The 24,613-nt window shown below is 40.1% G+C and overlaps 1 protein-coding gene across 2 annotated transcripts; it reads right to left on the reverse strand.

Moving 5' to 3' along the window:
• Window positions 1-372: 372 nt before the first annotated feature.
• LOC111968021 (interferon gamma receptor 1-like) lies at window positions 373-17,608 on the reverse strand. 2 transcript variants are annotated; one of them, XM_023993521.2, is made up of 7 exons: window positions 17,299-17,608; window positions 5,796-5,916; window positions 5,347-5,525; window positions 4,949-5,109; window positions 3,377-3,545; window positions 2,725-2,846; window positions 373-970 (listed from the first exon to the last, which is right to left on the reverse strand). In XM_023993521.2, exons 1-7 carry the CDS (start codon window positions 17,363-17,365, stop codon window positions 584-586), a joined length of 1,206 nt encoding a protein of 401 aa, XP_023849289.1. In that variant the 5' UTR covers window positions 17,366-17,608; the 3' UTR covers window positions 373-583. The 2 variants fall into 2 exon arrangements, with proteins under 2 accessions (XP_023849289.1, XP_070301053.1); XM_070444952.1 differs by lacking the exon at window positions 17,299-17,608 and adding an exon at window positions 14,788-14,818.
• Window positions 17,609-24,613: the final 7,005 nt, after the last annotated feature.

A 24,613-nucleotide genomic window follows, 5' to 3' on the forward strand; every position in this document is an offset into this window, starting at 1 on the left:
CCTTGCTACCTTAGAAAACATTAATGTCACTCAAGAAGGCACAGTAAAATAATATCTGGATAAGAGGAACTTGCTTTTTTTGTACAAAGATGCTATAGGAAATGTCTTAATTTGGCCTAATGAAATTCAACATTACAATGGGGCATGCAGGTCAGGAATGAGGACATTTCTTTTCGACTAGTTCCTAGCATGCAATACCACTGTGTACCACTTGGGTTTCACATTGTCTATCCCTGGTTCCCCTGATTAGGCAACAGTCCCAAGTGATGAATTGTAAAAACCATAATGAAGGCTATCCCTTTGATTATCCTCTTTATCTCCACCAGACTACCCAAATATTGAGAGGAACAGGGAAATGACTGGTATCTGAGCATGTGCAAAGACAAATGTGTTTGTTTTTCATGATTGTGTTTTGTAAGTTACTTTTCTTAAAATTGCTTGTAAATAAGTGTTTTTATAGCGTAGGAATTGTACATTTGTATGATTGCGTGGAGGGCGCCCTTGTAAATGGCACAATGGTCCCAATGGGATTTCCCTGTTTAAATACATGTATAAAATATTATCATCCTTTCTCTTGAGAAACTCAGATTTTGTATCCTGTAACAGTGTCCCCAGGACTCATCTCCTCTATCACAGGAATAATCACAGGTCTATGGGGGCAGTCATAGTCCGACAGCTCAGAGAAGTCACTCTTCACCTCCAGTCCCAACTCTCTCGTTACCTGCAGTGAAGAGCCTGACCCCTCGTTAGGCAACATGACCTCCCCACCGCTCCACTCCTGGTCCTTCAGTCCAATGGGGAGACGGAGGACCTCTTCCTGGGGGGTATTGATGACTGTGAGGGTCTCATCTGGCAAAGATTCCATGGGGGTCTGCAGCAGGGGGGAGCCACCTGTTTGTACCTCACTCAGGATGGCTCTCTCGGGGAGCATAAGTGACCTAACTGAACCCATATGTGACAGTATGGAAGCCTACCAGAGGAGAATAGACAGTCAAACATTCTGTGGGTGAAATATGTTTTTCATGTGCTATTGTTTTGACAGTGTTTACAGGAAGTAGCATATCAATAGTTTGATAACTCCAACAGGAACATGACACCGTTTCAGGATGTATGTTGGTACATTGTAGAAATTCTCTGTATTACTATAATCTAGTCTACAGTCGTGGCCAAAAGTTTTGAGAATGACACAAATATTAATACATTTTCACAGTCTGCTGCCTCAGTTTGTATGATGGCAATTTGCATATACTCCAGAATTTTATGAAGAGTGATCAGATGAATTGCAAAGTCCCTCTTTGCCATGCAAATGAACTGAATCCACAAAACTTTTCCACTGCATTTCAGCCCTGCCACAAAAGGACCGGCTGACATGTGAGTGATTCTCTCGTTAACACAGGTGTGAGTGTTGACGAGGACAAGGCTGGAGATCACTCTGTCATGCTGATTGAGTTCGAATAACAGACTGGAAGCTTCAAAAGGAGGGTGGTGCTCGAAATTATTGTTCATAGTCTGTCAAACATGGTTACCTGCAAGGAAACACGTGCCGTCATCATTGCTTTGCACAAAAAGTGCTTCACTGGCAAGGATATTGCTGCCAGTAGCATTGCACCTAAATCAACAATTTATTGGATCATCAACAACTTCAAGGAGAGCGGTTAAATTGTTGTGAAGAAGGCTTCAGGACGCCCAAGAAAGTCCAGCAAGCGCCATGACCGTCTCCCAAATTTGATTCAGCTGTGGGATCGGGGCACCACCAGTACAGAGCTTGCTCAGGAATGGCAGCAGGCAGGTGTGAGTGCATCTGCACGTACAGTGAGGCGAAGACTTTTGGAGGATGGCCTGGTGTCAAGAAGGGCAGCAAAGAAGCCCCTTCTCTCCAAGAAAAACATCAGGGACAGACTGATATTCTGCAAAAGGTACAGGGATTGGACTGCTGAGGACTGGGGTAAAGTCATTTTCTCTGATGAATCCCCTTTCCGATTGTTTGGGGCATCTGGAAAAAAAGCTTGTTCGAAGAAGACAAGGTGAGCGCTGCCATCAGTCCTGTGTCATGCCAACAGTAAAGCATCCTGAGACCATTCATGTGTGGGGTTGCTTCTCAGCCAAGGGAGTGGGCTCACCCACAATTTTCCCCAAGAACACAGCCATGAATAAAGAATGGTACCAACACATCCTCTGAGAGCAACTTCTCCCAACCATCCAGGAACAGTTTGGTGACGAAGTGGCTCGGGGAACAAAACATCGATATTTTGGGTCCATGGCCAGGACACTCCCCAGACCTTAATCCCATTGAGAACTTGTGGTCAATCCTCAAGAGGCGGGTGGACAAACAAAAACCCACAAATTCTGACAAACTCCAAGCATTGATTATGCAAGAATGGGCTGCCATCAGTCAGGATGTGGCCCAGAAGTTAATTGACAGCATGCCAGGGCGGATTGCAGAGGTCTTGAAAAAGAAGGGTCAACACTGCAAATATTGACTCTTTGCAACAACTTCATGTAATTGTCAATAAAAGCCTTTGACACTTATGAAATGCTTGTAATTATACTTCAGTATTCCATAGTAACATCAGACAAAAAATATCTAAAGATACTGAAGCAGCAAACTTTGTGGAAATTAATATTTGTGTCATTCTCAAAACGTTTGGCCAGGACTGTATATGTAGTAGCTTTATGACTAAATCCACTGCAGTGCAGGCTAAATAGTTGAAAGGCTGAACACACCAAAATCTTTGGTTGAGGGAATGAGCCACTTCTCAGTTTACTGTATATAAGCCACACGATGAACGCAATCACCACCATGGCAACGATAGGGATCACAATGTAGATGGCAGTGTAGTTAGGACCTACAGGGGACAAGTCCAGCAGTTAGACTGACAGTCAAACTGATTTCACATTCAAAACTGTACAGCGTCCTAATTGAGCATTTGCTGATCAAATCTGCCATAATATGACAATACAGACACATATAACTTTCAAAGCACGTATCAGATATTAGCAGATGTGGTTTATCTACCATTCCAGTGTTTTACTTGCTATATTGTATTTACTTCATCACCATGGCCTTTTTTTTGCCTTGACCTCCCTTATCTCACCTCATTTGCTCACTTTGTATATAGACTTATTTTTCTACTGTATTATTGACTGTATGTTTGTTTATTCCATGTGTAACTCTGTTGTTGTATGTGTCGAACTGCTTTGCTTTATCTTGGCCAGGTCGCAATTGTAAATGAGAACTTGTTCTCAACTTGCCTACCTGGTTAAATAAAGGTGAAATAAATAAAAAGATTACAGACAATGTATACTAAACGATAACAGACGTACTGAGAGCTAATATGACTTTGACGTATCAATCATGTGAGAAATTAAGTCTTACCAGAATCCCCATGCTTCCTCTCAATGCATATGTTCTGGTGAGCTGAGACATGAACATTGTTCATTTTTCCTTTGATCTTGATGCAGTGCCTATCCAMCTCTCCATCGACTAGTATTTCAGCCTCACACACATGGTGTTGCTTGTAGGAGCAGCCAAAGCTGTGTTGTTTCTGGGGAAATAAAAAAATGAATATATTTAGGCTATATAACAACAATGTTCATAAAAAATAAATATGCAAACGTTTATATTTGAAGGTTATAAATGTGTTTCCTTTTGAAAAACTTGCTTTGCTTGCAAGTGAAAACAATTCACAGCAGGTAGATACAGTTGAAGTTGGAAGTTTACATACACCTTAACCAAATACATTTAAATACAGTTTTTCACAATTCCTGACATTTAATCCTAGTAAAAATTCGCTGTCTAAGGTCAGTTAGGATCACCACCTATTTTAAGAATGTGAAATGTCAGAATAATAGCAGAGAGAATGATTTCTTTCAGGTTTTATTTCTTTCATCACATTCCCAGTGGGTCAGAAGTTTACGTAGTCAATTAGTATTTGGTAGCATTGCCTTTAAATTGTTTAACTTGGGTCAAATGTTTTGGGTAGCCTTCCACAGCCTTCCCACAATAAGTTAGGAGGAATGGGCCAAAATTCACCTGACAGAGCTGGTGTAACTGAGTCAGGTTTGTAGGCCTCCTTGCTCGCACACGCTTTTTCAGTTCTGCCCACAAATGTTCTATAGGATTGAGGTCAGGGCTTTGTGATGGCCACTCCAATACCTTGACTTTGTTGTCCTTAAGCCATTTTTTTCCACAATTTTGGAAGTATGCTTGGGATCATTGTCCATTTGCGACCAAGCTTTAACTTCCTGACTGATGTCTTGAGCTGTTGCTTCAATATATCCACATAATTTTCCTACCTCATGATGCCATCTATTTTGTGAAGTGCACCAGTCCCTCCTGCAGCAAAGCACCCCCACAACATTATGCTTCCACCCCCGTGCTTCACGGTTGGGATGTTGTTCTTCGGCTTGCAAGCATCCCCCTTTTTCCTCCAAACATAATGATGGCCAAACAGTTCTATTTTTGTTTCATCATTTCTCCAAAAAGTACAATCTTTGTCCCCATGTGCAGTTGAAAACCGTAGTCTGGCTTTTATATGTCGGTTTTGGAGCAGTGGCTTCTTCCTTGCTGAGCGGCCTTTCAGGTTATGTCGATATAGGACTCGTTTTACTGTGGATATAGATACTTTTGTACCTGTTTCCTCCTGCATCTTCACAAGGTCCTTTACTGTTGTTCTGGGATTGATTTGCACTTTTCGCACCAAAGTATGTTAATCTCTAGGAGACAGAACGTGTCTCCTTCCTGAGTGGTATGACGGCTGCGTGGTCCCATGGTGTTGCCAAAACTATAGTTTGTTAACAAGAAATTTGTGGAGTGGTTGAAAAACAAATTTTATGACTCCAACCTAAATGTATGTAAACTTCGACTTCAACTGTACATGTAAAAAATCTCAGCTTCTACAAGTGTTCCCCAGTCATTTTGAAGTCATCATTTTCTGTCAGTTCTTACCAAGTGATATTCTGTGATAACCATGTAATCAAATTCCTTATGATCCGGTCTTTCATCTTTGATGATGGCATGTTTGTAGATGTGAAACGGGTGAATGAATTGAACTTTGATCTTTTGATCGGATACAGCAGAGATGTTGACAGGTGGGAAATCCAATGAGCCTAAAAAACACAAAACACTTTGTGAAAAAATCTGAGGTCAGTAAATATGTTCAAAATCTCCCGCCTCTGAACATTGTGTGGTCAGATCAACAAAGAAATGCTACATGTGCTGCAGTGCATACAGTGTACTTACAAACCCTTTCAAGATACTACCTCAATTCTAGTTGTCAATCACTACATACTGTATAACATTGTTCCCATAATTTGCCTATTGGTTAGCTCAGTGTGAGAACTTACACTGTKCATCCAACAGGTCTGGATCCACTGTATCATCGTAGGTGAATGAAATTTCGGAGGAATTGGTATTCTGTCCAACAACAGCAGTCAATATGAAACGGTAGCCCTCTAGTATTACTTTGGTAAATGAGGAGACATCGCAGTGGTAGAGGGAAGTGTTTGAACAAACCAAGGCAGCACTGAAAGATAGAGGAAAACAATTGTTGTGGGTTAATGGCAACCTCTGATTTGGACTGAAATGTTAGTTCACAATTACAATGGAGAAGCTGACAAAGAACTGTTGACAGGACTTTACATTTGTATGGGTCTGACAGTGCATGTCAATTTTCCAATTTCTACTTGAAATTGTGGCAAGAAAGACTTAATATTCACTAGCTATATAACCTACATTGGATAACATAGGCCCTATTTGGTGAGAGATTAAGCAACCAATATGCTGCAGCACCTACCCAGAATATTTTCTTGTCATTTCCACATTGAACTGTGGCTGCAGAGATGGTTCACTGTAGTTCCAATAGATCACATTGTGAAAATTGTGGCAGATGAGGCTCACGTTGACGGGAGGAGGAACTGTAGGACAAAATAATAGAAAGTCAGTCCGAATCAACAAGCTCAGTCCAGGCAGAGATTTATACTTACCATATAATGACTACGTTTCTAAAACTGTGCTATATCTATAACAGCATAACATACTAGCAATTAAATCTATCCAAGTGATGTTGCAACGACCTGTATAGAAGCGGTTCCCAATTAGTCAGCTGTGGGCCAATGTTTTCTTGAGCGGATGTTAAGGGGACCAAAACATAGTTATAAATAATTTGTGCACTTCAAAATTACCGCAAGAATCCAAAAAAAACAGAACCATGATTCAAACCTGGATTACATTGGGATACAATCATATATGCCTCTCTATTTATGTGTGGGAATACCTGGGAACAGATTTCCTAAATTGGAGATTTTACAGTCTTGTCCAACAACAAAACATTATTAATTATTATTTTTGTATTATTATACATTATTTTAGCTCAGAAAACTTGGGGTGCGGGGCAAATAACATTTTGTTGAAATATAATTTGATCTCTGAGAAATTAAGCTTATTGATTGCACCCAAATTGGCCATTTTAATTTATAGGATTCATATAACTCTTCAATAAATGTAGTACCTAACATCCGATTTGGACCATACATTATACCAACAATCCAATACACTGATCAAAAGCCACCCACGTACCCTCCACACCCCACCCAAACAGCCAGTATACAGTATCGGTTTTCTATGTTTGACAAGTAGTATGGAGCTGCTGCTTGGAGTATTGCTTCTTCATCTGGTGATGTTTTTTCCCCCCCTGTTCAGAGAAATTAGCCATTGAAGTCACTCATATTATTTACTATAAATTAGTGTGAAAGTACCAAGTTTTGCCCACTAGATGCTGCTGTTCTTGCTACTACATTTCTTCATGTGGCTGGTCTCTTGTGTTTATTAAATTAAATCACAACCTTTTCTTTGCAAATTTGGGTAGAAAACCAATAGTTTTTGCTCATGATGGAAATAGATTGTATGGTCCTCCTCAAAATTGAAGCCAGTCCTCCATGAAAACAATTTAGTTTGTCATTTTGTTAGGCTTTTTTTGTGTCCAGGACACAGCCTTTTGTGTGTGCTTTAAATCTCTCCTAAAAGGTATGGATTAGTTAGACCATTTCTGGTGAACAAGCAAACCATTTGGCTACAGCAGATCTAATGGTTCAATTTTATGGTCACTAATGTTCTTCAATGGTAAAAGTCCCAAACACACACTGTATAGTGTTTTGCAATGGTAATAATGGTATTGGGTTGGGTTTTATGGTAAATGTCACTAATCACATATAAATACATTTTCTAATAATTGTATTGAAAAACATATGACTGTCATGCAATGGTTTACAATTGTATTATTTTATTAGGGTTTTCACAACATTTTAGTCACTAGTCCATTTCTCCATCATAGTTTTGGGCAAAATCTTCATATGAGAATTGCACCACACAGCCCTCAGAGAGCTGCCATTTGTTGGACTATTCAAAGTCAGTTGGGTTGAAGCATTAGGTCGCGAAGAACAGGACAAACTGAATTGCTTTCATGGAGGACTGGCATGAACACACAATTCATTTTCATCATGAGCAAAAGCTATTGGTTTTCTACCCAGTTGCAAAGAAAATGTTGTGATACATTTAATAAACCAGCTGAATGGATAAAAGCATGTGGTGGCAGAACCAGGAACAGAAACATCTAGTGGGCAAAACCTGGTACTTTCACACTAATTTAATTCCGAAGTACTTAGATGGCTAATTTCTCTAAAACAGGTGGGGAGGGGACATCAGATTCACAGGGAATACATTACAAATGGTGAAGAAGCAATACTCCAAGCTGCAGCACCATACTACTTGTCAAACATAGAGAACTGATACTGTATACTGGTTGTTGGGTTGGGATTGGAGTGAGGTGTGGAGGGTCCGTGAATGGGTTTTGACAATTTTGTTTGATTCCTTGTGTCTCACTCAATTGCAGGAATAAGTTTGGTCCAAATCGGATGTTGGGTACTATAATTTGATGAATATTATGTGAATCCTATCATTTAAAGTTGACAATTTGCGTGCAATCAATTAGCTTAATTTCTCAGAGACCAAATTAAATTGCAACAAAATAATGTTTCTGGGATGCTAATCTTATTGGTTTCTAATAGCAGAAACAATTTCAGAACAATTTGAGATGGTGAGTGTCATAGCTTGCTGAAATGACATGGAATGACCCAGATGCCATGTTTTCTGGTGTTTTCCTGATTGTTTTGTCCCGAAGCAATGTATTTTGAGAGTTTGGCCCATAGAATTAGGCATTAAAATACTAGAATGGATATGAACCTTCTTATGATGGGATAAAGGTCAGCCATTTTGGTCAGGGAGTTGGTCAAACATGGTTTGCCAGTGCTGTGATAAATGATTCAAATTCCTTAGTGTAAAATATCTTATCTGCACTTTATGCAGTTTATAATTGGCTCATTCATCCCCCTCCTCTCACCTGTAACTATTCCCCAGGTCGTTGCTGCAAATGAGAACGTGTTCTCAGTCAACTTACCTGGTAAAATAACGGTAAAATAAAATAAAAATGCTTGTTTGCTAATTAGCCAGCCAGTTTTAGTTTTATTCCATTAATAATTTAGATGAACTGACAATTTGCCAACATTCCATTCAAACAATGTAATCAATCCACAGCCATACACTGGCTGAAATCAGTTGACGATTAGACAAATTGTAAATGCAACAAGTACTGATACTGTATCATATAATAGCACACATCTTTCCAAGGAAACAAAAACTACATTTATGGTCTGTTTACATAGCCTCTAAAATATATTTATACAGAAAATGTGTATAAAACATGTATAAACTGTATTTATAATAATGACAACATTTGATATATCATACCATCATTTTATTTTCCTGCATAAGTAAAATTAGGATTAAGCCTCTACTGCCAGTCATTCCAATTTACCAAGCCTCACCCCAGAATATTGGGCAACCAATCGCAGTACTCCGTTGCTTAGCAACCATCTTTAACCAAGCTCGTGTCTGATGTCTTTGGACAAGATCTCGTTTCAAAAGCATGGAAGCCAATGAGGGCTATGGCAAAAACTGAGTTCTTAAAAATAAAATGAATATACTGTATATTATAAACATAGCTTTAATAGCCGTGTTTATGTGCATTTGCAACCTTTTGTAGCCTCATGCTACCGTGTACTGTAGTGAAGGGAGGGTGGGGAATCAATACAGTTACATATTGGGATATTATGTTTGATAATATATCGTATTGACGACATCATTTTTGTGCTAGTTGGCTGTACCTGCACCAAAACGCCAGTATTTTTCCTTTAAAAGGTTGTTCTCCATCTTTTTAAAAATGGGGAGCCAATTTGTTTTCAGAACTTAATTTCCATGACTAATAAAAACTTGTTATCAAATGGCTCTCTCTTGTCCCTCTGCAGCAGACAAATTGTGTTGCACCCCACCTTTTGTCTTCAGAACAGCCTTATTTCATCAGGGCATGGACTCTACAAGGTTCCTCGGGGATGCAAGCCCATGTTGACTCCAATGCTTCACAGTTGAGACAAGTTGGCTGGATGTCCTTTGGGTGGTGGACCATTCTTGATACACACAGGAAACTTGAGAGTAAAAACTCAGCAGCGTTGCAGTTCTTGACACAAACCGGTGAACCTGGTTTGTGTCAATACGCCATTCAAAGGCACTTAAATATTTTGTCTTGCCCATTCACCCTCTGAATGGCACAATTGTTTCAAGGCTTAAAAATCCTTCTTTAACCTGTCTCCTACCCTTCATCTACACTGACTGAAGTGGATTTAGCAATTGACATCAATAAGGGATCATAGCTTTCATCTGGATTCACCTGGTCAGTCTGTCTGTTTTGTATATTTAGTTTATACCTCCACAGTTTACTGGGCCTGTATATTGTATGTAAACCTATAATGATGGTTATTCCTTTCTATTCTTTTCCATAGAACCACTTATACACTCTCACTTTTACTGTGAGCCATCAATACAGAGGAGCGTGGTGTAGCGAACCATTATCTGAATAAACCTTGTCTGAAGATATCTTGGACTTCTTGCCGGACAGACCTGTGGTGGCTGAACGTTATCTATTGGCACCTAATATAACTGTAATAGTGCCCGTTCTAAATTGTCCTCTCGGTTCAGCCTTTACTATTTTTCAGACCAACTGCAGATACAGATTGATGATCGGTCTACCTTCTTATTTATTTGTAAAAGATTTTGCTAAACTCAATCCACAGGTAAAGCATGCTCGTCTCTATCAATTAAAAGAAAAAAGATAACTGATTCAGATCAAAATTGTAACAGGGAGATCCACAAAACAATGTTTTTTACTTCCCCGAACGACTCTGGGGATCATTATGTCTGATGTTGAACACTATGTCTGAAAAGTTTAAACAGAACAAAGCAGCACTTCACAAGAGCAGGTACTGTCTTTTAAGTCCCACAACTCCATTTAAAAAATTTATACAAATATACTGCATGCACAGTATGTCGACTTTTCTATGCAGGTATACTATAGAATATATTTTAAAAAATGTCAATCAAAAAAATTCCCATGCCAATAAATTATGGTTTATGATAGCTGGTTGCTAAAATTCTAAAAGTTTGTCTTATTTCAGTTTGTGACAAAACAAGCAATGCATAGTGTAGAGAATCATTGCACCATCTAAACCACTGTGAAATACACTGCTCAAAAAAATAAAGGGAACACTTAAACAACACAATGTAACTCCAAGTCAATCACACTTCTGTGAAATGAAACTGTCCACTTAGGAAGCAACACTGATTGACAATAAATTTCACATGCTGTTGTGCAAATGGAATAGACAACAGGTGGAAATTATAGGCAATTAGCAAGACACCCCCAATAAAGGAGTGGTTCTGCAGGGGTGGGTGAGCCACAGACCAATTCTCAGTTTCCTATGCTTCCTGGCTGATGTGTTTGGTCACTTTTGAATGCTGGCGGTGCTTTCACTCTAGTGGTAGCATGAGACGGAGTCTACAACCCACACAAGTGGCTCAGGTAGTGCATCTCATCCAGGATGGCACATCAATGCGAGCTGTGGCAAGAAGGTTTGCTGTGTCTGTCAGCGTAGTGTTCAGAGCATGGAGGCGCTACCAGGAGACAGGCCAGTACATCAGGAGATGTGGAGGAGGCCGTAGGAGGGCAACAACCCAGCAGCAGGACCGCTACCTCCGCCTTTGTGCAAGGAGGAGCACTGCCAGAAGCCCTGCAAAATGACCTCCAGCAGGCCACAAATGTGCATGTGTCTGCTCAAACAGTCCAGAAACAGACCCCATGAGGGTGGTATGAGGGCCCGACGTCCACAGGTGGGGGTTGTGCTTACAGCCCAACACCGTGCAGGACGTTTGGAATTTGCCAGAGAACACCAAGATTGGCAAAATCGCCACTGGCGCCCTGTGCTCTTCACAGATGAAAGCAGGTTCACACGCACATGTGACAGACGTGACAGAGTCTGGAGACGCCGTGGAGAACGTTCTGCTGCCTGCAACATCCTCCAGCATGACCGGTTTGGCAGTGGGTCAGTCATGGTGTGGGGTGGCATTTCTTTGGGGGGGCCGCACAGCCCTCCATGTGCTGGCCAGAGGTAGCCTGACTGCCATTAGGTACCGAGATGAGATCCTCAGACCCCTTGTGAGACCATATTGCTGGTGCGGTTGGCCCTGGGTTCCTCCTAATGCAAGACAATGCTAGACCTCATGTGGCTGGAGTGTGTCAGCAGTTCCTGCAAGAGGAAGGCATTGATGCTATGGACTGGCCCGCCCGTTCCGCAGACCTGAATCCAATTGAGCACATCTGGGACATCATGTCTCACTCCATCCACCAGTCTGTGTTGCACCACAGACTGTCCAGGAGTTGGCGGATGCTTTAGTCCAGGTCTGGGAGGATATCCCTCAGGAGACCATCTGCCACCTCATCAGGAGCATGCCCAGGCGTTGTAGGGAATCATACAGGCACGTAGAGGCCATACACACTACTGAGCCTCATTTTGACTTGTTTTAAGGACATTACATCAAAGTTGGATCAGCCTGTAGTGTGGTTTTCCACTTTAATTTTGAGTGTAACTCCAAATCCAGACCTCCATGGGTTGATAAATTTGATTTCCATTGATAATTTTTGTGTGATTTTGTTGTCAGCACATTCAACTATGTAAAGAAAAAAGTATTTAATAAGAATATTTAATTCATTCAGATCTAGGATGTGTTATTTTAGTGTTCCCTTTATTTTTTTGAGCAGTGTATATTTTCAACAACCCAAAATATTGTATTTTCAGCTGTTTGAAGCTAGTGTACAAAACCGAAAGTAAAAGACGCAAAAAGGAAACTTAACTGGAAGCATAGAAATAGAGCACATAGAACAGACACCACTTCTTAGATATGTTTTCAATGAGAATGACCAATCTATAACTCACATTTCTATGCGAATTTGGTACATATTGCAACTTTAAGTTTGCTGGGAAATATTCAAGATATGGGCTGCATTGTGTGCAAGTTAAATAAACCTATAAATCTTCCAGCACAACATAAGACGTTATTGTAAGTGATTGCAGGGAAGCTAAAATGTTGGGGCAGCAGGTAGCCTAGTGGTTAGAGCGTTGGGCCAGTAAACAAAAGTTTGCAAGATCAAATCCCTGAGCTGACAATGTAAATATCTGTAATTCTGCCCCTGAACAAAGCAGTTAACCCACTGTTCCTAGGCCATCATTGTAAATAAGTTGTTCTTAACTGACTTGCCTAGTTAAATAAAGGTTCAATTAAATTTAAATAAAAACATCTCACTTGCAGTAGAAGCCTGGCACTATTAGCTAAAGAAGGGGAAAATATCAGCCTGAAGTCAGAAAGGAAATTACCTTACTGTCAAGGGAAATAATTGGAATTGGACATAAAAGCCTGGATTTAAAAAATTATAATTACAGAATAATTACTCATGTTCCAGTGGGCCATTGTGTATGGTATGTAGTGGACATACAGAGGTGGTACTACAAACAATTGGACATTTCCAGTGGTGGAAAAAGTACCCAATGGTCATACTGGAGTACAAGTGAAGATACCTTAAAACCTCTCTGGTGGGACATTAGCGTCCCACCTGGCCAAAATCCAGTGAAAATGCAGAGCGCCAAATTCAAATATATTACTATAAAAATACAATTTTCATGAAATCACACATGCAATACACCAAATTAAAGCTACACTTGTTATGAATCCAGCCAACGTGTCAGATTTCAAAAAGGCTTTACGGCGAAAGCAAACAATGCTATTATCTGAGGGTAGCACCCCAGCAAACAAACACAGACAATCATATTTCAACCCTCCAGGCGCGACACAAAACGCAGAAATAAAGATATAATTCATGCCTTACCTTTGACGAGCTTCTTCTGTTGGCACTCCAATATGTCCCATAAACATCACAAATGGTCCTTTTGTTCGATTAATTCCGTCAATATATATCCTCCATGTCCATTGATCGAGAAAAACACCAGTCCCAACTCGCGCAACATGACTACAAAATATCTCATAAGTTACCTGTAAGCTTTGTCCAAACATTTCAAAATACTTTCCTAATACAACTTTAGGTATTTTTTAAAGTAAATAATCGATCAAATTTAAGACGGGATATACTGTGTTCAATACCGGAGGAAAACAAAGTGTAGCATGCTTTTCAGGTCACGCGCCTCTATCAAAGAGTACACTTCCCTCTACCCTCGTTCTGAACAGTGCTACTTCTTCATTTCTCAAAGGAAAAACCTCAACCAATTGCTAAAGACTTGACATCCAGTGGAAGCGATAGGAACTGCAAGAAGGTCCCTTAGAAATCTGGATTCCCAATGAAAACCCATTGAAAAGAGAGTAACCTCCCCAAAAAAAATCTGAATGGTTTGTCCTCGGGGTTTCGCCTGCCAAATAAGTTCTGATATACTCACAGACATGATTCAAACAGTTTTAGAAACTTCAGAGTGTTTTCTATGCAAATCTACTAATGATATGCATATCTTAGCTTCTGGGCCTGAGTAGCAGGCAGTTTACTTTGGACACCCTTTTCATCCGGACGTGAAAATACTGCCCCCTATCCCAAATAAGTTTTAATAGGAAATGACTCAAGTAAAAGTGAAAGTCACCCAGTAAAACACTACTTCAGTAAAAGTATTTGGTTTTAAATATACTAAAGTATTAAAAGTAAATGTACTTCCAAAAATGTACTTAACTTCTCTGGGATAGGTGGGACGGTAGCGTCCCACTTGGCCAAAATCCAGAAAAAAATGTAGCGTACCAAATTCAAATATATTACTATAAAAATCAATCTTTCATGAAATCACACATGAAAGACACCAAATTAAAGCTACACGTGTTGTGAATCCAGCCAACATGTCTGATTTAAAAAAGGATTTACGGGGAAAGCACACCAAACAATTATGTTAGCTCAGTACATAGCCACAGAAAAACACAGCCATTTTCCTAGCAAAAGATAGTAGTCACAAAAAGCAGAAATAGAGATAAAATGAATCACTAACCTTTGATGATCTTCATCAGATGATACTCATAGGACATCATGTTACACAATACATTTATGTTTTGTTCGATAATGTGCATATTTATATCCACAAATCTTGGTTTACATTGGCGCCATGTTCAGAAATGCCTCTAAAATATCCGGAGTAATTGCAGAGAGCCACGTCAAATAACAGAAATACTCATCATAAACTTTGATGAAAGATACATGTTTTACACAGAATTAAAGATACACTTGTTCTTAATGCTGTTAAATCTGAGCGCTATGTTGGAGTCAACAGAAATACGAAATTACATCATAAATATTCCCTTACCTTTGATTATGTTCATCAGAATGCACTGCCAGGAATCCTAGTTCCACAATAAATCGTTGTTTTGTTCGATAATGTCCATTACTTTTGTCCAATTAGCTACTTTTGCTAGCATGTGTAGTACACGTAAACTTAGTAGAGAATCAATCTTCAGGATGTTGTTATCATATATATCCAATAACGTTCCAACCGGAGCATTTCTTCGTGTCTGTATAAATAATGGAACGCAAGGCGATATCATGAGGAAAGCGCGTGAGCAAGAACTGGCAAACTGCCAGACCAGTGACTGAAACACCTCCCATCCGTCCCCACATCACACTAGAGGCTTCATTCAGCATTCTACAGACTGTTGACATCTAGTGGAAGGCGTAGGAAGTGCAAACAGATCCATATATTACAGGGAATTGAATAGGCGATGACTTTAACATCGACCCTTCTCAGAATTCTCACTTCCTGTTTGGATTTTTTCTCAGGTTTTTGCCTGCCATATGAGTTCTGTTATACTCACAGACATCATTCAAACAGTTTTAGAAACTTCAGAGTGTTTTCTATCCAATAGTAATAATAATATGCATATATTAGCATCTGGGACAGAGTAAGAGGCAGTTCACTATGGGCACGCAATTCATCCAAAAGTGAAAATGCTGCCCCCTATATCAAAGAAGTTAAGTATCAAAAGTAAATAATATTATTTTAAGCTAACCAGATGGTACAATTGTTCATATTTTTTAAATCTACGGATAGCCAGGGACACACTCCAACACTTAGAAACAAAGCATTTGTGTTTAGTGAGTCCGCCAAATCAGAGGCAGTAGAGATGACAGGGATGTGCATGAATTGTACCATTTCTGTCCTGCTAAGTATTCAAAGTACTTTTGGGTGTCAGGGAAAATGTATGGAGTAAAAAGTACATAATTTTCTTTAGTAACGTAGTAAAGTAAAAGTTGTCAATAATAGAAATAGTAAAATACTTTAAAGAATTTTGACTTAAGTACTTTACACCACTAAACATTTCATCACACATCACTGTGCTGTTTTGGGGAAATATACTTCCGGATTTAGTTCCACAACATTAATGTTACTTTAGAGTGGGGGAAAGGCAATGTACTGTAAGTCCTCCGTTCTGTGAAGCACAACACACTAGAATAGAGGTCGACCGATTAATTTGCATGGCCGATTAATTAGGGCCGATTTCAAGTTTAAGTTTTTGACCGCTTCTATATTGCAAAAACTGAAGAAATTGTTTTACGCCAGGATCTCTGAACAAATAGGTTCGGGAAAGAAAACATTACAAAACTGAGAGGTTCCGGTGTTGTGCCCAAAATCTCCCCCCTGCCAGAATTCTCCCCAATTCGTGTTCTTCATTGCTACGACTTGCTTGCTAGTTTTTGATTTCAGATCAAGCTAGACACCCCATTCCACCTCTCACTGCCTATTGACATCTAGTGGAAGGCGTATGAAGTGCATGTATATCCATAGATTTCAAGCAAATGAATAGGAAAGCCCTGGAACAGAGCCTCGATTTCAGATTTTTCACTTCCTGACAGGAAGTTTGCTGCAAAATTAGTTCTGTTTTACTCATAGATATAATTCAAACGGTTTTAGAAACGTGAGTGTTTTCTATCCAATAGTAATAATAATATGCATATTGTACGATCTAGAATAGAGTACGAGGCCGTTTAAATTGGGCACGATTTTTTCCCAAAGTGAAAACAGCGCCCCCTATCCCAAAATATAACACACATACATTCATTTTTAATTTCGGTTGCCTATCCTGACGTGAAGTTTGTTCTATAGAAAGTATTTGACTCTGATGTGTGCCACAGAAAGTATTTCGCTCCAGCCACAAAATTAAGGAAATTAGAAGGGGGGATTCTGGCGGGGGGAGGGGGGATTTTCGACACACCTGTTTTTGTTAGGCAAGCAAGTCAGTTAAGAACAAATTCATATTTACAATGACAGCCTTTCAGAAGGCAAAATGCCTCCTGCGGGTACGGGGGCTAGGATTAAAAAATAAATAATAAAATAAAAATATAGGACAAAACACACATCACGACAAGACCGACACAACAACATAAAGAGAGACCTAAAGACAACAACATATGGCAGTGACACATGAAATCACAGCATGGTAGCAACACAACATGACAACATTATGACAGCAGCACAACATGGTAACGTTAGCAGCTCAAAACATGGTAACGTTACAAACATTATTGGGCACAGACAACAGCACAAAGGGCAAGAAGGTAGAGATAACAATACATCACGCGAAGCAGCCACAACTGTGTTTGGCCAAGAGATCCTACAATATATTTATATATGAGTATACTTTTGGAATATCTATATCATTTCCAAGAACATTAGCATATTGTACGGTGGCCTTCAGCCTGCATTATGTTGTTGAAAGAATTAAGCAGGAATACTGTACTAAATACTTACAGTAACATCAGCTCCAATTGATTAATCAAAGCGTCATTTAAAACAAACTATTTTAGGGCAAAAATGACTTACCGTAAGAGACGACCTGTTGGCTTAAAACCAAGATCAGGGAAATGCGGAATATCCTTACCCCGGGCATTTTAACATTTTGTCGAGTCTATGTAAAACTATATGAAATGTATCTGAATGTCCATATGAATAGGCTATACCTATTTGAGAGCCTTTTGTCTGTCTAACTAAAAATACAGACAAAATGCATTTCCAGCGCAGCCAACCCCCAGGATATTGCTCAAACCGGCAGGCTACACAGTTAACAAATTCCAATGAAATGTTCCAGTCGCAAATACCAGACCCGCATACTACACATTTTTACAGGAATAGGAAAAGTCACGTGCGGCGATATGCTGCTGCAGTGCGTCGTGATTAAGTTTCAGATAGCTACGCATCGAAGATCAAACGTGAAAATGTCGATCTTCGTGGTCAATCTTTGTGTAAATACTTACACATTTCGAATACAATCTTGGTACCAATAATTACTTATATTACACCAGATGTATGTCTCTGAACCGATTATTTTAAAATTGCACACAGTCAGGGATGGCCTGAGCCTTTTGGGGACCCTAATAACATTTTAAAAAGCACGTTTTCTACAATTCTACACATTTTGCCATGGGGAAGAGAAAACATTTTGCCATTTGACAGCACATTTTCTGCAATTCCACCCATTTTGCCATGGGGTGGAAAGAAAATGTTTGCAGTTTTGAAACAAATTTCCTGCAATTGTTAGCTGGCATGGCTAATTGAGTGACTATCAGTGACTGAAATAACAGGAGGAAAACTGCTTATGCACAACCAAATTTCGAAATGGAACTTTGTGTATTCTACTATTCTAACAGTTGAAACCCCTACTGAGTCTGAGTCGTTGTTCCCCCCCCCATAAAAAAAAGTGAGTTTTTGTCACTTATGCCCAGGGCCGGTCCTGGAAGGATAATTTTGAAGCTAATGACAGCCTGCAGCATCTTGCTCGGTCTTCAACTTGAGATGTTTAATAGAGGGGGCAGCACTTAGCTAACCTGCATAGTCCATTTCCTGGAGTAGCTCAAATTGTGCATTTATGTCACATAAATCTCACCGAGGGACTTTTGTTCTCAGCAGTACCTTGAAGGCAGCTAATTGTGGCACACCCTCTTCTGCTCTGAGCCAATTGTGAACGCTGTGCAGATTTCACCCCAATCAACCCATTGAACGAGGCACATTTTCACATATTTTTGGGCTTCATTTGACTGGCAGATTTTCAATAGTATAACTGTTTTTTGTATTTATAGCTAGCATCTTAATTAAGGTAACTTTATACTGGTATAACACTGATATTATATCAGACTGATTTGTTGTAGATTAGCAATATTTTTGTGTTTGTTAGAAAGCTTGCTAGTCGGGCTAGCAAGTTAACTTGGCTATCTAGTCTTGTGAGCTAGTTAACTAGGTAGCCCTTGATTATGACTATTACTACCGTTAATTTACACGTAAGAGTCATTGGACGAAGGCGTCTTCTGTGGGGGGGATGTTTTATTAAGAGTTGCAACACTCCATCTGAACATTAACATGCATCGCTTGTGGTGTGGTTTTTGGAGTATAAGGACCTTATCTTTCATATCGGCGAGAATTTCTTATATAAAAACTAAAGGTTAAATTGATACACACCTTTCTAGGGTTAGGGATCACACAACCAGATTTCCACGTTACAGCGCTTGTTATGGAAGACAGTGGACTACCTGTGCTAATTAGTTATCTGCGTCTTCTAAGACCTGTATGTAAATGTAACATGTTGTCACTGAAAAATACTGTTGGCTACAACTGTTACAACCGGTTAAAATAGTGTACAATAAGTATATATTTGTGAAATTATTTTGACGTGAGGGATTTATGTTTCCTGAACCGAACTGCAATTGAGAATCAATATACGTTTAGATGGAGTATTTGTCTTCTGTGTTGACTTCGAGAGGCAACTTGCCCTTTAAACAGAAAATATAAGGTCATTGGACTAAGGAGTAACATTATGCTCCTTTAGTCCAGTATTGGGCTAGTTAGTGTTCTTAACGAGCTAGGTATCTATGCTGGTTGTTAGCTTTTGTGGACTATACATTTACAGTCAGTGAGATTAATTTCTGACAGAATTATCAAATTCGCTTTAAGCCTCACAGCTTGATCAGATTCAATAGCAGCCTCAGAGGCTGCCATGTAAATGGTTTTTTTTGGGGGGGCAAGTCAGTTAAGAACAAATTCTTATTTTCAATGACAGCCTAGGAACAGTGGGTTAACTGCCTTGTTCAGGGGCAGAACAACTTATTTTTACCTTGTCAGCTCGGGGATTTGATCTTGTAACCTTTTGGTTACTAGTCCAACGCTCTAACCACTAGGCTACCTGCCACCCCATGCTAATTAGGCGTGCCTTATAGGCTGATGCATAATATATTAAGTAATTATTTTTTCTTTCTTTTTTACAATATTGATAGATATATGAATATTGATATTACATTTTGATGAATGGATATAATATTTATAAAAAGGTATGCTATCAAAATGACTGATGCTGAATCTCTTCTCATCTTTTCAAGTTAACATGGAGGATTTTGGGGAAAATGCTGTGAAGGACAACCTACAGAAAGAAAATTAGTGTCGAAGTGTCGAAGTGAAGCTAGGGTGTCTAACTGTTTCAGCGTTTAATAATACCACTTAACTACTTAATATTCTCCAGCTTTCTTTCATTCTCCTGTACTTAAACTGTAAACAAGTTATTTGATATATGGAAAACAATGAATTTGTACTTTGTAAGTATTTTTGTACTTGTTTTGATGAACCATACCATCAGATAGTAAATCAGTCTTACACACAAGATTGACCTAAAGAGACCCTCATCTCATTCATGATTATCATGCACTAAATATCTGCTTGGAGCACATGGAATATACCAGCCCTTTTAAATAAAACTCACCATTGTCTTTGGGACCAGATTCGGACAATTGTCATTAATAAAAACATGGCGACGTCCTGCGCATGTGCTACACAAAAACAAACATAGTTTTCTGTTAATGGACACCCCTCCCTAGCACCATTCACTTCCCATTATTTTCCAAACTTTGTTCTTTTAATCTTGTACAGTTCATTGTGCTAGATTAGAGCAACTGAGAACAGGAGCTGGATAGTGGTTTCAGATAACAGGAGAGTCAATTTGTCATGTTCTTGGGCAGTCCAACTGATTCTTTGCCCAATTATTGGCAGAAGATCTGATTTGATTGGTCAAAAGACTAATAATCATGACGTGTTTGCTGTGGTGAGTGATCTGAATGTTCAGTCTGTAGCTGTACATCTATGAAGTCACCATTGAGTGGCATAATGTACAACATCGCTAACTATAACGGGTAAGACTCAATTGTGTAAAGGACAAGACAGACCAACACAAATGTCAGTCATGCGCAGTAGATCACCTGCTGGGTGTCGACGAACAGTGGCCATTTAACATGTATAGTCATTGGGAAATGATCAGAAAATTACTGCTAATATTCTGTGGTCTGAGGCTGCGCAACCGCTGTGCAAGGCCGACGTTAATGTTGGTCTGTCGGGTCCTTAACAGGAAACAAAGTAAGACGAGACAAGCCATCATCTTCAACAGTGCATTTATTGTCACAGGTCTAATTGAACATTGACTCCACAGTGCTTCTATCAGAACACAAGCTGGGAGGATTAATACCACCAAAATGTACACAAGAACCAATGTGTTGGAATATAATAGCAAAAAAACAAAACAGTGCTTAAATAATGAATTAAATAATAGTTACAGTGCAAACGATTTCACCAGGAGGCAAATGTAAACCCAAGGGGGAAACCTTGTTGGTATCCTTGTTGCAGTCTCGGTAAGAGTACTCATGCATATGTCCCCACAGGTAAGGCAGGGAAGTCCTCAGGGTGGTCTGAGTTTGGGGCTAGGACACAAGCCTGGAGAGAAGCACAACAGGACATACAGTTGAAGTCGGAAGTTTGCATACACCTTAGCCAAATACATTTAAACTCAGTTTTTCACCATTCCTGACATTAATCCTAGTAAAAATTCCCTCTTAGGTCAGTTAGGATCACCACTTTATTTTAAGAATGTGAAATGTCAGAATAATAGTAGAGAGAATTATTTATTTCAGCTTTTATTTATTTTATCACATTCCCAGTGGGTCAGAAGTTTACATACACTCAATTAGTATTTGGTAGCATTGCCTTTAAATTGTTTAACTTCGGTCAAACATTTTGGGTAGCCTTCTACAAGCTTCCCACAATAAGTTGAGTGAATTTTTGCCAATTCCTCCTGACAGAGCTGGTGTAACTGAGTCAGGTTTGTAGGCCTCCTTGCTCGCACACGCTTTTTCAGTTCTGCCCACAAATTTTCTATAGGATTGAGGTCAGGGCTTTGTGATGTCCACTCCAATACCTCCAATACCACTCCAATACCTACTTTGTTGTCCTTAAGCCATTTTGCCACAATTTTGGAAGCATGCTTGGGGTCATTGTCCATTTGGAAGCCCCATTTGCGACCAAGCTTTAACTTCCGGACTGATGTCTTGAGATGTTGCTTCAATATATCCACAAAATTTTCCTTCCTCATAATGCCATCTATTTTGTGAAGTACACCAGTCCCTCCTGCAGCAAAGCACACTAACAACATGATGCTGCCACCCCTGTGCTTCACGGTTGGGATGGTGTTTTTCGGCTTGCAAGCATCCCCCTTTATCCTCCAAATATAATGATGGTCATTATGGCCAAACAGTTCTATTTTTGTTTCATCAGACTAGAGGACATCTCTCCAAAAAGTACAATCCTTGTCCCCATGTGGAGCAGTGGCTTCTTCCTTGCTGAGCGGCCTTTCAGGTTATGTCGATATAGGACTCGTTTTACTGTGGATATAGATACTTTTGTACCTGTTTCCTCCAGCATCTTCACAAGGACCTTTACTGTTGTTCTGGGATTGATTTGCACTTTTCGCACCAAAGTACGTTCATCTCTAGGAGACAGAAGGCGTCTCCTTCTTGAGTGGTATGACAGCTGCATGGTCCCATGGTGTTTATACTTTCATACTATTGTTTGTACAGATGAACATGGTACCTTCAGGCATTTGGAAATTGCTTCCAAGGATGAACCAGACTTGTGGAGGTCTACAATAATTTTTCTCAGGTTTTGGCTGATTTCTTTTGATTTCCTCATGATGTCAAGCAAAGAGGCACTGCGTTTGAAGGTAAGCCTTGAAATACATCCACAGGTACACCTCCAATTGACTCAAATGATGTCAATTAGCCTATCAGAAGCTTCTAAAGACATGACATAATTTTCTGGAATTGTCCAAGCTGTTTAAAGGCAAAGTCAACTTAGTGTATGTAAACTTCTGTGATACAGTGAATTATAAGTGAAATAATCTGTCTGTAAACAATTGTTGGAAAAATGACTTGTGTCGTGCACAAAGTAGATGTCCTAACCGACTTGCCAAAACTATAGTTGGTTAACAATACATTTGTGGAGTCGTTGAAAAACGAGTTTTAATGACTTCAACTGTATGTACATAAGTGGTGTTAGAGGATAGGATAGGATTCTAATACATATTTATTTCATGCTTCTAGAAAGAGAGGTTTCTTCACCTCACTAAATTGTACATTTATCGTTGTCTTGTAATTGTTGTTATTGTCTTGTCTGTATTTCGTTCAATAACACTTTTTTTGTTTTTTTTTGTTTTTTACCATTGCCAGCCATGTTCACTTAAAAATAAAACTGCTCTGCTCTGCGATGAATGGGAGGGATATATGATATACAAAATTACCATCACTAAAATTTGAATTATACACCTGTTGCACTGTGCATCTTCCCAGTATCAATCAATGTTATTACCCCCAAAAGTTGTTCAGTTGTGGTGTGTGCTGTACTCACTGGTTCCCCCACATATATTTCCTGTGTGTGTGTGTGTGTGACTCACTGATTCTCCACCTCCATCTCCACAGGCTGTTGGGCGCCCTTAGGTGGGATGCCTACTGCATCAGGCATCACGCCCATCCCTACATCACTACCGAGGGGACAGCAACCATGCTAAACCATTTATCACAGCACTAGCATTTATAATGAAAAATCATGAAACTGTTATGTTTACTTTCGTAACTTATCTCCATATGGTGCTAACCTCACCCCATGTCCATAGGGTCTTAAACAGAGCTAAAGCTTGAGGGCCCATGGCCTCCTCTCTTCTCCTCAGGGGAGATGCCTCTGAAAGACAGGAAAACAACTTTACATTTACCATGTGGTAAACAATGATGACACATGATCTCATTTGCTAGATTAATAAGCAATCACATTCCACTGTGGCGTTAGTATTCTCTCTTCCCCCTCAGGTTGAAGCTACCGGTAGTATCCATGTTTCTGTGTCCTCCTCTTCTCCCTCTGCCCTGTCGGACCTGGTCGTCAGTCTGCGTAATAGGCTGGCATGGTGGCCTCCCGGGTGGCGCAGTGGTCTAAGGCACTGCATCGCAGTGCTAGCTGTGCCACCAGATATTCTGGGTTCGAGCCCAGGCTCTATCGAGCCCAGGTCCATGGGGTGATGCACAGTTGTCCGGGTTAGGGAGGGTTTGGCTGGCAGGGATATCCTTGTCTCATCACGCACTAGCGACTCCTGTGGCGGGCCGGGCGCAGTGCACGCTGACCAGGTCGCCAGGTGTACGGTGTTTCCTCCGACACATTGGTGCGGCTGGCTTCCGGGTTGGATGTGCGTTGTGTCAAGAAGCAGTGCGACTAGTTTGGGTTGTGTTACGGAGGACGCATGGCTCTCAACCTTTGCCTCTCCCGAGTCCGTACGGGAGTTGCAGCGATGAGACAAGACTGTAACTACTACCAATTGGATAGGCCGGCCTGGGGAGAACATCAGTGAGAGAGTACAGTTAATCAATTTTAATCAATAGAGTTAATAAAACATTTTCACTAAGCAATACACAATAAAACATTTGGTACGTACATACCACAACCAGAAGCCATGGATTACAGGCAACATTCGCACTGTGCTAAAGGGTAGAGCTGCCGCTTTCAAGGAGCGGGACTCTAACCCGGATGCTTATAAGAAATCCCGCTATGCCCTCTGATGAACCATCAAACAGGCAAAGCGTAAATACAGGACTAAGATCGAATCATACTACACCGGCTCCGACGCTCGTCAGATGTGGCAGGGCTTGCAAACTATTATAGACTACAAAGGGAAGCATAGTCGAGAGCTGCCGAGTGACACGAGCCTACCAGACGAGCTAAATAACTTACATGCTCGCTTCGAGGCAAGTAACACTGAAATATGCATGAGAGCATCAGGACGTGTATTCCA

Source organism: Salvelinus sp. IW2-2015, linkage group LG8, assembly GCF_002910315.2.
Source record: "Salvelinus sp. IW2-2015 linkage group LG8, ASM291031v2, whole genome shotgun sequence".
NCBI classification, from domain to species: domain Eukaryota; kingdom Metazoa; phylum Chordata; class Actinopteri; order Salmoniformes; family Salmonidae; genus Salvelinus; species Salvelinus sp. IW2-2015.